This window comes from Hypanus sabinus, chromosome 14, assembly GCF_030144855.1.
Source record: "Hypanus sabinus isolate sHypSab1 chromosome 14, sHypSab1.hap1, whole genome shotgun sequence".
NCBI lineage: Eukaryota > Metazoa > Chordata > Chondrichthyes > Myliobatiformes > Dasyatidae > Hypanus > Hypanus sabinus.
This window is the reverse complement of record NC_082719.1, coordinates 7732035-7746231: the sequence shown is the minus strand read 5'-3', so window position 1 is coordinate 7746231 and position 14197 is coordinate 7732035. Positions and strand designations below refer to the sequence as shown.

At 41.8% G+C, this 14197-nt stretch overlaps 1 protein-coding gene across 1 annotated transcript; it reads left to right on the top strand.

The window, feature by feature from the left end:
* Positions 1–1322: 1322 nt before the first annotated feature.
* LOC132404354 (interleukin-8-like) lies at positions 1323–5260 on the top strand. Its single transcript, XM_059988499.1, has 4 exons — positions 1323–1429; positions 1744–1873; positions 2005–2084; positions 4209–5260. The coding sequence occupies exons 1-4, from the start codon at positions 1369–1371 to the stop codon at positions 4235–4237; spliced, it is 300 nt and encodes a 99-aa protein (XP_059844482.1). The 5' UTR covers positions 1323–1368; the 3' UTR covers positions 4238–5260.
* The last annotated feature ends 8937 nt before the right edge of the window (positions 5261–14197 follow it).

The following is a 14197-nucleotide window of genomic DNA, read 5'->3' as shown; positions in this document are numbered from 1 at the left end:
ATAAGTTAAATATTGTAGGGCACAGTACAAATTATCCAGGTCCACAGCAACTGGAACACAACGGGGAGTTCAGAAGTCTAATCAACAGTAGTTATCAAAGGATATAGCACGTTTAGCAGAACATGCACTATTCTACAAGTCCTAAAGGTTCACATCCACACAAGGCTAACTGACTTGCTGAGTTCCTCCAATATTTTGCGTGTGCTTTTGAGAATATAGTAACGTAGTATGGAATAGCTTGAGGACTAGACAGGGTTCTATAAAGTAAAGACCGCATATCCTGAAGGTTTGCGTATACACAATCTTAAGGTCCCTGTAGCTGAAAAACAGCAGTTTCAGCATCACAATAAGCATATCTGTGAACTGAGTATGATTTGGAAACCCCCAAAGCTTTAATCCCGGCGCTGAGGTGTGCAGGGATGCAGTTGGAGCCGAGTATTTACCGAAAAATAAGGACTCTGATGCCTGCACATTTTCCTTGAATCATAATCTGAATTATTCTGTATGATTCTGAAATGAAACCTGGATGAAAACATTGTATAAGAGGCTTCAGGCAGAGTTTGGTGCAAAGGGATTATGGAAGAGGAGGGTATACTGTAGATAAAATGAGTTCTGTGGTGTGGAACATGCTCTGGGATTTGCAGGCAATGCACGCTTGTTCCGTGGCAACTGAGTGAGACTGGCAGAGCAAACATTGAAAATGTGAACACTGGGAATGCAAAGATTGAAGAATGATTCTAGGTCTGGGATGAATGAAGCAACATGCTGATTCATCAGAGAAAGTGTGGATTGTTTCCAAAGTTGGAAATATCTATGTATTTTCCAAACCTGCAACATTAAGGAGCTCAGAGACAAGATTTTGAACGGGAGAGCGATTTCCTGGAAATCACAGGTATAAACTCCATCTTGTGGGGAGCATGCTGTCCTGAAGTGCAGACTTTGACAGCCTGTGAGAAGTACGGCCCAGAACTGGAATTTTAAAGCTAGAAAGGAAACAATTGGCTCATTTTGCACCATTAACTTTTCTGAAAGTGGGTGATACATTTCTTCCTGAAAATAAACAAATAAATCTCCAAATTAGTCCAACAGAATCAACAGGTACATTGATAGAAAATCCAGCTGCAGCTCTGAATCACCCAGATGCTACAGAAAGCTGTAGAGCTACAGAAGTGAAAGTAGATGTGAATTGGGAGCAGGGAAATTCCCTGCATCAGGACGTCAGTGTTTGGCAGAGTTCCCTGCAAGAGGTTATGTAAATGAGAGAAGTGTCCCAATAAATAGAAGCTCACTGGGTGTTTTCAGCAGGTCTTCATTCAGCGGGGAACAGCTGCATTGAACAGAAGATCCTCCAGCAGTACCAACTGGAAGATGGACCGAACAGCCACTGTAACCATCCTCATCCTCCTCCTGTGTGCCATTGCTGCACAGGGTATGTTGAGATAACTGAACTGGAGCTTTATTCAAGTGATGTACATATCTTGTGGTTCCTGTATAGTTTACAATGTTAGAGAGCAATTAAAGTGAGGAATATTTAAATACCTGTAACTGTAAATTGCATGAGCATCAGATTTATATAAGATTAATCTATGCAGCTCTACTGCAACATTTGAGAGTGAGATGTGCAAGCTCCTCTCTGGTCATGCTTTGATGAAACAAACATGCTGGAGGAACATCAGCAAGTTTTACAGGCTTTGCTCTCCTTGGAGCAACAATGAAATCTGACTGAATATAATCTTTCCTCAGGTGTTCCGATTCCAGGAGCAGAAGGACGGTGCAAATGCATTCAGACCAGCTTCGATGTTATTCATCCGATGTCCATCAAGAGCTTGAAATACATTCCCAGTGGGTCGCACTGTGAGAGAGCAGAGATAATGTGAGTAAAGCAGCCAGATTATCACCGTTAACTTTATTCCTTTACTGATGTTTGTTTCATAAACTGTACACTTCAAGAGGAGGCATACTGTTTCTGAGAATTAAATTTTGAATGATGCTTTCTTTTCGCAGTGTCACCCTGAAAAATGAGAAGAAAGTGTGTGTGGATCCTGATGCCAAGTGGTTGCAGGCTCTTATAACAGCCATGAAAGGTCAGTGTTTGGTGCTTGTCAAAATTTACACTTAAGATGTTAAGTAACGTAGATGTAGTGAATTATTTTTGCTGTGTAACTCTGGTCCTTCATAGTGGAGGGTGCTGTCTGCTCCTCACTGTCATTCCAGCCGTAACAATAGACAATAGACAATAGGTGCAGAAGTAGACCATTCGGCCCTTCAAGCCTGCACCGCCATTTTGAGATCATGGCTGATCAATTACTATCAATACCCTGTTCCTGCCTTGTCCCCATATCCCTTGATTCCCCTATCTATAAGATACCTATCTAGCTCCTTCTTGAAAGCATTCAGAGAATTCGCCTCCACTACATTCCGAGGCAGTGCATTCCAGACCCCCACAACTCTCTGGGAGAAGAAATTTTTCCTTAACTCTGTCCTAAATGACCTACCCCTTATTCTCAAACCATGCCCTCTGGTACTGGACTCTCCCAGCATCTGGAACATATTTCCTGCCTCTATCTTGTCCAATCCCTTAATAATCTTATATGTTTCAATCAGATCCCCTCTCAATCTCCTTAATTCCAGCGTGTACAAGCCCAGTCTCTCTAACCTTTCTGAGTAAGACAGTCCGGACATCCCAGGAATTAACCTTGTGAATCTACGCTGCACTTCCTCTACAGCCAGGATGTCCTTCCTTAACCCTGGAGACCAAAACTGTACACAATACTCCAGGTGTGGTCTCACCAGGGCTCTGTACAAATGCAAGAGGATTTCCTTGCTCTTGTACTCAATTCCCTTTGTAATAAAGGCCAACATTCCATTAGCCTTCTTCACTGCCTGCTGCACTTGCTCATTCACCTTCAGTGACTGATGAACAAGGACTCCTAGATCTCTTTGTATTTCTCCCTTACCCAACCTTACACCGTTCAGATAATAATCTGCCTTCCTGTTCTTACTCCCAAAGTGGATAACCTCACACTTATTCACATTAAACGCCATCTGCCAAGTATCTGCCCACTCACCCAGCCTATCCAAGTCACCCTGAATTCTCCTAACATCCTCATCACATGTCACACTGCCACCCAGCTTAGTATCATCAGCAAATTTGCTGATGTTATTTTTTATGCCTTCATCTAAATCGTTGATGTAAATCGTAAACAGCTGTGGTCCCAATACCGAGCCCTGTGGCACCCCACTAGTCAGCACCTGCCATTCTGAGAAACACCCATTCACCGCTACCCTTTGCTTTCTATCTGCCAACCAGTTTTCTATCCATGTCAATGTCTTCCCCCCGATGCCCTGAGCTTTGATTTTACCCAGCAATCTTCTATGTGGGACCTTCTCTTCTATGTGGGACCTGGAATGACAGCAAACTCTTTCATCATGTTTGCTGTCCGAGCTGAGCATCTCACATTATTGATGCTCCTTGGAACATTACTGTGGTAGGGACCAAGACCTAGAGGTTGAGTCACTATAAAGCTATAATTGAAAAAGTGATGGCTGTAACCAATTATTACACCTTTTAATCCTAGCTGAGACCAACAAATAAAGATGGGTTTCATTCTAAGCAGGGATGTTAGATATAAAATTTAAATAGCGATTTTTACCATAGGTTGCAGCCATAGAAAAGGAGCAGGGGAGGGTATAAATTATTGGGGTGGTGGTTACAGAGAGTGCTTTGACCTGTCTGGTCTCCAGCATCTTGGTGTTGGAGCTACAGATAATGTTTACTCTCTAGAGCAGGGGTTCCCATCATAGGGCCCTGGGGCGCCCTGCTTAATGATACTGGTCCATCGTATGAAAAGGTGGGAAGCCTTGCTCTAGAGTTTTGCCTTGTAAAGAGATGAAGGATGATCAATGGCAGGCAGGAAGTGATTCAACTCAGATCAATACAGTAGATAATGAACTGTTGATGCCAGGAATGACAGCATTGTGACATTATATACTTGCATGGTGTAACTTTGTGAGAAGTTAGAAATGAACTTGAACACAGTACAGTGCATTTTGGTTTATACCTTTTACAATATCAATGAAGTATGAGCGAGTTTCCAAAGCATCATTTTTTGGAAAGTCAGTTTGAAAATTATTTTAATGCTGTTGCTTGAGACACTATATGCTGAAAATCTGTGGGTGATGATACAAATTATTTAATTATTTTATAGGTGGGAAACAACACAAATCAAAAAACTGAAGCTGCAAAATGAGGGAATCAATTCCATCTCTGGATTATCCGACGGGGAATGATGGAAGCTCAGCCCCGGGTGTTAACTCAGTGATATCAGCACCCAGTGGTTCGTTCCAGTGTCTCCTCTTCATTGTCGTCTGAGAGTGATCTTGGAGTTCCTCCCTGTCACACGACATGTCTAAAGCCTGCTGTGCTATCTGTTTACATTTGATGATTCCATCTGATGTTTGTGTTAAGCTTTGTGCAAATCATAGGTTTCTTGTGCCATTTACAGTAATTAAAGTAGATTCTGGACCTGTGACCTTGTGGAAAAGTGTAAATGAGACATGAGTCATTTCCTAAAACTTAATCTTAGCTATCGGGTTGGGAGATAATGATGGCAATGAACTAAGATGGTGGATGAATCTCTCTGACTATAGAGTTAAAATGATCTCAGGCCACAAGGGAAGCCAGTGATGGGGAGGTGGGCTGTGCTCTCTTCCATCCCTGAAATTAAACCATGGGATTGTTCACAACAACTCAAACTCCAACCGTCCCCTTTCCTGTTTGAATTCTGTTCGGAATTGGTGATATACTGATGGAAGGATATTGGACCAAATGTGTTCTAATTTAAATGAAACATTCTTATATAGGAATATCAGTACAAATGTTTGAAAACCACTTTATGTCTTTTTACTGCAATGTTTCTGACAGGTGATATTTTCATGAAAATATGGTGCTTTCTTTTAAAAGTGTCAGATTTTAAAATCTATCTAAAATCCATTGAAGTAATTCTCCACTGATGTTATTTTTATGTAAACTATCTACTGCACATTTTAGAAAATAATGCTGCTAATAGCCTGATAATCACTGGATGAAGTAAAAGTTTTAAGTAAGAATAAAGTCTATATGTTAGTGGAAATGTTCTGTCCTGAGGAAGATTTTACTGACTGGATTTAGTTTATCATCCATCAAAGCTGGACTTCTGATATATGTGAATGAATTTGTTGAGCATTCCTCAAATGTGTTTAAGAAGTTAAAATAAAGTGTGTTTCTGATGAAGAATTTGTTGTCAGTGCTTCTGAATTTTAAGTAACCAATCCTGTGTTTCTTCATTTAATAAATGAATTAATTGAAGAATGAAGTGCAATGGGTCCTTGGCCGAATCTGCACAAAGCCAGTGGGAATTTTAGCAGGTTTTAATAATTTCTGTTTAACGCTGATGTCCTGTATGAGGAGAATTAATAATAATGGATAATAATTTTAAGGGATAATTATCATAAGCACAATGTTCAATATATATAGTTCTAAATAGTTGAGCTCAAGTTTGCCTCATGATACTTTAAATATTTACATACATCGCTTGAAATGGAGGTAAATGTAAATCGGTGAACCAATCCTTGGTTAAAGTACACTGATGTAGCTGTGACATTGAGTCAACTGCACAGATGAAAGGCACAGATTAGTACAACGTTACTGAATTGTGGAATCATTGAGAAAGCCAATAGATTCTTTGTCAGGGCAATTTACATACCTGTCCTTGGAACTTAACACAGACATGCTGGATCTGGAGTGCAGTTAACATCAGAAGAGAAACTGAAATTTTCTCTTCTGAGAATTATGAGGTAGCCAGGAGGAGATTAAGAATGGACTTTGGGGAGCCAGAAAAGGAGATGGGAAGGCTTTGGTGAGTAAGATTAAGGAAAGCATCAGTGCATTCTACATGTTCTGTACGTGATGAACCAGAGGATGACAAGCTTGAGGTAGGACCATCAGGGATAAAAATGGAAAATCCTTTTATTGGAAGCATTAGGAGAGGTCCTCAATGAATACTTTGTTTCACCATTCACCAGCGGGAGAGAGCTTCACAAATGTGAGGTGATCTAGAACAGGCTGTGACATGTCGACATTAAGAAAGAGGCTGTGTAGAGCTCTTGAGAAACATTAGGGCAGGTAAGTCCCTGGGATAGAACGAGACATACCTCTGGGTACTAAGATAGCAAGAGAAGAGATTGCTGCACCTTTAGTGATGATCTTTGCATCCTCACCGGTCACAAGAGTAGTACCAGAAGATTGGAGAGGGACAAATGTTATTTCTTTGTTTGAGTAAGGTAATTGAGATAAACCTCAGAATGATAGACCAGTGAATCTTACGCCATTGGTGGGAAAACGTTTGGAGAGGAGTCTTCGAGACAGGATTTACATTTGACGCAGCATAGTCTTGATTAGGGATAGTCAGTGGAAGGTTATCGTAAGTTATAATGGGAAATTGAAGGATGCATAAGTGGGAGATGGAGTTCAATCTCTGATTAGGCCACTTAAATTATTGTGCTCATCTCTCATTACCTCATTCTAGTGAGGATGGGGAAACTTCAGAGAGGCTGCGGAGGAGATGGGTCGAATCTGAGTGCATGTTTTATGAGGAAAGGTTGAGAAAGCTTGGGTTTACATCTTTAGAACATTAGGGGTGTGACCTCTTCTTCTTACTGTAATCAGGGATGAAGTACAGGGACCTAAAGATACACACTCAGTGTTTTAGAGCATCTTCTTCCCCTCTGTCATCAGATTCCGAATGATCTGTTAATTGTTGCTACGCACAAGGATCTGGAATATTGATGTATTGATGTGGCCTAGACTCAAAAGTGGCTCTTCATTCAGGCTCAACTGTACATGGGAGGTCCTTGTCTATCAAAACGTCTGCCAGTAGCTGGTAACCCCAAACCGAGTGTGTACCTGGTACCCAGAGTGGGAACCTGAAAGAATAATTTTCTGAATGAAGTCGAGCACTTTGAAACTCTAACATAGCATGTCCTATCAGATCTGATGCTGGAATGGACATCAGTGTGTCAGTGAAATCTGTCGGATGGAGAATGGATATGTACTGTGTCTTTTTTATGTGCAGTTAAGTAATGTCAGGATTAGAATTTAATCTGCTTTGGCCACCAATGCTGAGAAAATCAAATCACTTTTGCATTCCTCACATAGTTGAATTTAAATCTACTTGGAGACTGATTTCACTGGGTCCACCTCTGCAACCTGAGCAAAGTAGATATGTGGTATTGAAAGAACTGTATCCAAACATAACTTTGGAAATCATTGGATATAACAGCCAAAGAAAAGGAAGCCATTTCTGACATTGAATATATTGTTGGTGTTGTGTAGGAATCTCATGGTTGTCAATTGCAGGTTTTCTGAAAAAAGACATGTGCCTCTGGGATGAATTTCAGATGTGTTGATTAATACGTTGATTTTCATAAACTACTGATATGGGGGAATTTAATATATTAAGAGTTCATTTTACCAGTTCATTAGAAGTTGCCTCCATGCCTTGTACCACCTGTGGAACTCATTATCCTTGTTGAGGGAAAACAATAAAAATTATTTTACACACTCAGAACAGGTTGCTTCTGTTTACTCCAATGTGCTTGTAACATGGCTGATCTGGGAATAGTCTTTTTGTTTGTTGTCATACATTTCCAATGATAAGTAAACAGGAGCAAGTGTAGACTTTTTACAACAAATAATAATCTGGTCAGATCTTTTAATATTGTCCAATTTGTACCACACCTGTTCCACACATGCCAATTATATCAATGACCAAATAATAAAATATGAATGCCTCATATTGTGTAGCCAAGTTTCCATCAGGTATATAAGTTTGCTGATGACACCACAATTGTAGGATGTATCTTGGGTAATGATGAGTCTGAGTACAGAGAGGAAATTAAGGATCTGGTGGCATAGTGCGAAGACAGTAATCTATCCCTCAATGTCAGCAAGACAAAGGATTTGGTTGTTGACTTCAGAAGGAGCAGCGGACCGCACAACTCCATCTACATCGGTGGTACACAGATGGAACAGGTCAAAAGCTTGAAGTTCCTCAGGGTGAATATCACAAATGACCTGACTTGGTCTAACCAAGCAGAGTCCACTGCCAAAGAAGGCCCACTAGTGCCTTTACTTCCTGAGAAAGCTGAAGAAGTTTGGCCTGTCCTGTAAAACCCTCACTAATTTTTATAGGTGCACCGTAGAAAGCATTCTTCTAGGATGCATCACAACCTGGTATGGAAGTTGTCCTGTCCAAGACCGGAAGAAGCTGCAGAAGAACGTGAACACAGCACAGCACACCACGCAAACCAATCTTCCATCCCTGGATTCACTTTACACCACACGCTGTCGGAGCAGTGCTGCCAGGATAATCAAGGACAAGACCCACTTTTTGTCCCTCTTCCCTCCCTGAGAAGGTTCAGGAGCTTGAAGATTCATACGGCCAGATTTGGAAACAGCTTCTTTCCAACTGTGATACGACTGCTGAACAGATCCTGACCTGGATCTGGGCCGTACCTTCCAAATATCCAGACCTGATTTGCACTACCTTACTTTCTCTTTTCTATTTTCTAATTACGATTTATAATTTAAATTTTCATTATATTTACTTCGATTTGTAGTTCAGGGAGCGCGAAGCACAGAATCAAATATTGCTGTGATGATTGTACGCTCTAGTATCAATTGTTTGGTGACAATAAAGTAAAGTCTCTCTCTGATACAATATATATTTCCATTATCTCATTGCTCATCAGATTATTGCTGTCCTTTTCTCTTATTGGGAAACATTTTGATGAAAATCTGATTGTGCTGGAGGAGAGTCAATTATCCAGACCTGTGGCCGGATCAGAGCACTGTCCATTCTTGAGTGACCAGCAAAGTAAACATGAATTCACCCTTTAATGGTCATCCATGGTTGACCAAATGTGTCCTGATTCAAGTTGCTGAAGGACAAGAAATATCAGATGAATGCAGGTCAATCTCACAGCATGAAAGAATTGATCAGCATTGGAATTAACATGCCCTGTGTAGCCATTTGTCTAACATGTCAAACTATGCCTTTGCTTTAAAAATTCCATAAAGATACAAGAGGTGCAAATTTCTGCAATTGTTATGACATTATAAAAACCTATAAAGTCATGTCTTCATTCCTTATAGATTTACAGTAGGTTACTAAATTTTTTTTTACTAACTTTTGAATTATCTTGACACGGAGACTGAGTTTCACAGGTAAACCTCAGAACTGGAGTAGAACTTAGAAATCTTGTCTTGACATGAAGAGACTGTGTTTCACAGGTAATTATCGGTACTGAAGCAAAACTTAGAACACACAGACCTAAGCGGCCTGGAAACGTTAATTACCACACAGGCAAAACCAACGATCTGGCAACTAGTGGTTGCAAAGCCGAGGTTCTTATGCTGCAGGTCTTGATGAAAACCAGGTGTGCCGTCATCAAAGGGAATTAGGAGGAAATGAGGAATTAATGGCCGGGACACAGGGTTATGAAGTCAAATTCATTGATATTTAACTATGTACATGTATACTGCCAAAAGAGACAACGTTTCTCCACACCAGGGTAAAGCACAGTAGTACATATAACACACACATAATGCACAGTAACTAAGAAAAGTAAGAATTAAATCTACAAATTAGTTGTGTGTAGTTAGACAAAGTAAAGTAAATAAGATAATGTAGGGCACAGTACAAATTATCCAGTGACACAACAAATGGAAGGCAGCAGGGAGTTGAGAAGCCTAATCAATGGTAGTTATCAAAGGATATAGCATGTTTAGCAGAACATCACTATTCTATAAGTCCTAAAGGTTCACTTCCGCACAAGGCTGCATAACTTGCTAATTTCCTCCTGTATTTTGTGTGTGCTTTTGAGAATATAGTAACGTAGTTGTCATCAGGTATAGAATGGCTTGAGGTCTAGATACTATTCTGTCCAGCAAAGATTGCGTATCCTGATGATTTAAGTATACACAGTCTTAAGACTCCTCGAACTGAAAAACAGCAGCTTCAGCATTGCACTTAGTATATCTGTAAACTGAGTGATTTGGGAACCACCAAAACTTTAACCTCAGCGCTGAGGTGTGCAGGGATGGCGTTGGAGACGAGTATTTCTTGAGGAATATGGACATTGATATCTGCATTTTTTTTTGTATCACAATCTGAGTTATCCTGGGTGAGTCTGAAATGAAACCCAGATGAAATTCATCTGGTCAGGATGAGTGAGGAGGTGATAGAGAGTAGAAATAGGCAGATAGTCAAGCCGGGACTTGAGGATACAGGTAAGTGGGTAACAGTCTGGAGAGGGAAGGGCAAGAAGCAGATGCTAGAGAGTCCCCAGTGGCTGTCCCCCTGAACAATAAGTACTCCTGTTTGAGAACTGTTGTGGGAGGTGGCCCACCTGGGGGAAGCAACAGCAGTCGTGCCTCTGGCCGGGTCTGGCCCTGTGGCTCAGAAGGGTGGGGAAAGGAAGAGATTGGCAGCAGTGATAGGGGACTCTGTAGTTAGGGGTTCAGACAAACAATTTTGTGGATGCAGGAAAGAAATGCAGATTGTAATTTGCCTGCCAGGCCAGGGTCCGAGATGTTTCAGATCACGTCCACGATACCTTGAAGTGGGAAAGAGAACATCTAGAGGTCATATTGGTACAAACGACATAGGTAGGAAAAGGGTGGAAGTCCTGAAAGCAGACGACAGAGAGTTAGGAAGGAAGTTGAGAAGGAGGACCTCAAAGGTAGCAATCTCGGGATTACTGCCTGTGGCACATGACGGTGAGTTTAGGAATAGACTGTGGTGGAGGGTAAATGCGTGGCTGAGGGATTTGAGCAGGAGGCAGGGATTCAGATTTCTGGATCAGTGGGATCTCTTCTGGGGCAGGTGTGACCTGTACAAAAAGGATGGGTTGCACTTGAATCTGAGGGGGACCAATATCCTGCTGGGAGGTTTGCAAACGCTACTGGGGAGAGGTTAAACTAGAATTGCTGGGAGTATGAACTGAAATGAAGTGACGGAGGAAATGGAGGTTGGCTCACAAATAGAGAACGCTTGGAGACAGTATGAAAGGGAGGATAGGCAGGTGATAGAGAAGGGACGCACTCAGACCAATGGTTTGAGATGTGTCTATTTTAATGTGAAGAGTATTATGAATAAAGCGGATGAGTTTAGGGTGTGGATCAGCACTTGGAGATATGATGTTGTGGTCATTACAGAGACTTGGATGGTGCAGGGGCAGGAATGGCTACTTCAAGTGCCAGGTTTTAGATGTGTCAGAAAGGACAGGGAGGGAGGCAAAAGAGGTGAGGGCATGGCACTGTTGATCAGAGATAGTGTCACGGCTGCAGAAAAGAAGGAAGTCATGGAGGGGTTGTCTACGGAGTCTCTGTGGGTGGAGGTTAGGAATAGGAAGGGGTCAATAACTCTACTGGGTGTTTTTAATAGACCACCTAATAGTAACAGGAACATCGAGGAGCAAATAGGGAGACAGATTCTGGAAAGGAGTAATAATAAAGGGCTTGTTGTGGCAGGAGATTTTAATTTCCAAAATATTGATTGGCATCTCCCTAGAGTGAGGGGTTTAGAGGGGAGTAGAGATTGTTAGGTGTGTTCAGGAAGGCTTCTTGACACAATATGTAGATAAGCCGACAAGAGGAGAGGCTGTACTTGATCTAGTATTGGGAAATGAACCTGGTCAAGCGTCAGGTCTCTCAGTGGGAGAGCACTTTGGAGATAGTGATCATAATTCTATCTCCTTTACCATAGCATTGGTAAGACAAGTTAGGAAACGTTTAGTTGGAGTAAGCATAAATATGAGGCCATCAGACAGGAACTTGGAAGCATAAATTGGAAACAGATGTTCTCAGGGAAATGTAAAGGAGAAATGTGGCAAATGTGCAAGGGATATTTGCGTGGTTCTGCGTAAATACATTCTAATGAGACAGGGAAAGGATGGTAGGGTACAGGAACCGTAGTGTACAAAGGCTGTTGTAAATCTAGCCATGAAGAAAAGAAGAGCTTATGAAAGGTTCAGAAAACTAGGTAATGATAGAGATCTAGAAAGTTATAAGGATAGCAGGAAGGAGCCAGAAGGGGCCATAAGAAGGCCAGGATTAAGGAAACCCAAAGGTATTCCACAAGTTTGTGAAGAGCAAGAGGTTAAGATGTGGGAGAATAGGATCTATCAAGTGTGACGGTAGAAAAGTGCGTATGGAGCCAGAGGAGATAGCAGAGGTACTTACTGAGTACTTTACTTCAGTATTCATTACGGAAAGGAATCCTGGCGATTGTAGGAATGATTTGCAGTGGACTGAAAAGCTTGAACATGTAGATATTAAGGAAGAAGATATGCTGGAGGTTTTGGAAAGCATCAAGTTAGATAAGTCACCGGGACTAGGCGGGATGTACTCCAGGCTACTGTGGGAAGCGAGGGAGGAGATTGCTGAGCCTCTGGCGGTAATCTTTGCATCATCAGTGAGGATGGGAGAGGATCTGAAGGATTGGAGGGTTGTGGATGCTGTTCTCTTATTCAAGAAAGGGAGTAGGGATAGGCCAGGAAATTATAGACCAGTGAGTCTTACTTCAGTGGTTGATAAGTTGATGGAGAAGATCTTGAGAGGCAATATTTATGAGCATTTGGAGAGGCATAATATGAGTAGGAATAGTTAGCATGGCTTAGTGAAAGGCAGGTCGTGCCTTGCGAGCCTGATCTCTCTAGAGTAGAGAATTAGAAAGAGTCACTGTGCTCTGAATGATTTTTTTTATTAATCCTTGCCCTGAATGTCAAACACCTAATTTAAAATTAGGTTCTGTTGAAAAAATTAGACTCTTGGTTCTGTTGGTCTGCACCCATGGAAGCATTTTGTCAAGACCTGTAAGAATTTAAAATGATTCATTCTTGTAAGATCATACGAGCATTGGCCCAGACTGCTTAACCAGCCCTTATCAAACAAACTGCACCCTGGGGGATAAATCTAAACAATTTCTTTGTCCTCCTTCCATCACAGGGAGTTAAGCACTTTTTTGGCAGAGAATTTCCCAGTTGTACACAGCTAGAAATGGCACAATGGAATGAAAACCTGGGACTACTCTGCAGAACCAGCTCAACGCTGACAAATGCCAAGAGCCTAGCTCACAACATGCTGCACTGGAAACTGCAACCCAATATCTAACCAAACAAGTGGATAGGGAGATGATCTCTCATCCAAAAAAGATTAAGCGTTTATAGAAAAGTTTTATTTTTGCTTATGTGATGCAGATTTACTTGCAGGAATCAAAGTGAATTTACTCAGTTTCGTTTTTCATTTGGATGGGGTGAAATTTTCTCTGTGTTTCCAGGAAGGATTCCTGACACAATATGTCAACTAGAGGGTAGGCCACGCTGGATCTGGTGCTAGGCATTATAACCTGTCAGCTGACAGATCTCTTGGTGGCTGAGCATTTTGGAGACAGTGACCACAACTCTCTGATCATCACCATGGCTCTGGACAAGGATAGGAACAGATGGTGTGGGAAAGCTGGGTGTTTTATTTCTACTTTCAAATTCCACAGCCAGCAAAGTTCTCGTGTATCACAACCCAATCTTAGCTGAAATGCCACCATGCACATATTAGGGTTAGACTGGGTGGCATCAACCCCAATATAAGGGCGGTGTTGAGACAGCACCAAGTGGCTGCCTCTTCAAGCTCATCTGCGCAGTTTGTTCCTCTCTGTAACATCTCTTTTTTTCCTTTTCAATTTGGCTAGGGTTCTATCCAGGTCCTGACCTGCAAGTGGCACCCGAACTGCATTTTCTTTTGCTGCAGATGTGTTCCCGTTCCTGAAGCTCATTGGCCGACCATTTTCTGACAGCTTGGAAGACAGCGCCTCTGGGGTGTGACCCTGCGCGGCCCTGTGGATGACCGGTTCCAGGCCGGTGTCACAGGAAATGGAAAAAGAGGACAGAGACCTTTGTAGTCGTGCGGTCTCACACACACTCTCTCTCTTTCTCTCGATGTGGGTAGAGTATACTTCCAATTCTCGAACCGGGAATCTCGGAATAAAAAGTGACACGCACACTGTTAGTCTCTCAGAAGCTTTGACTGACTGCAGTTCAAGGTCTATATTTTGGAGCTTTGCTGTTTCTGGGGTGGTGTTGGGCCCTGGCAAGTAGGGAG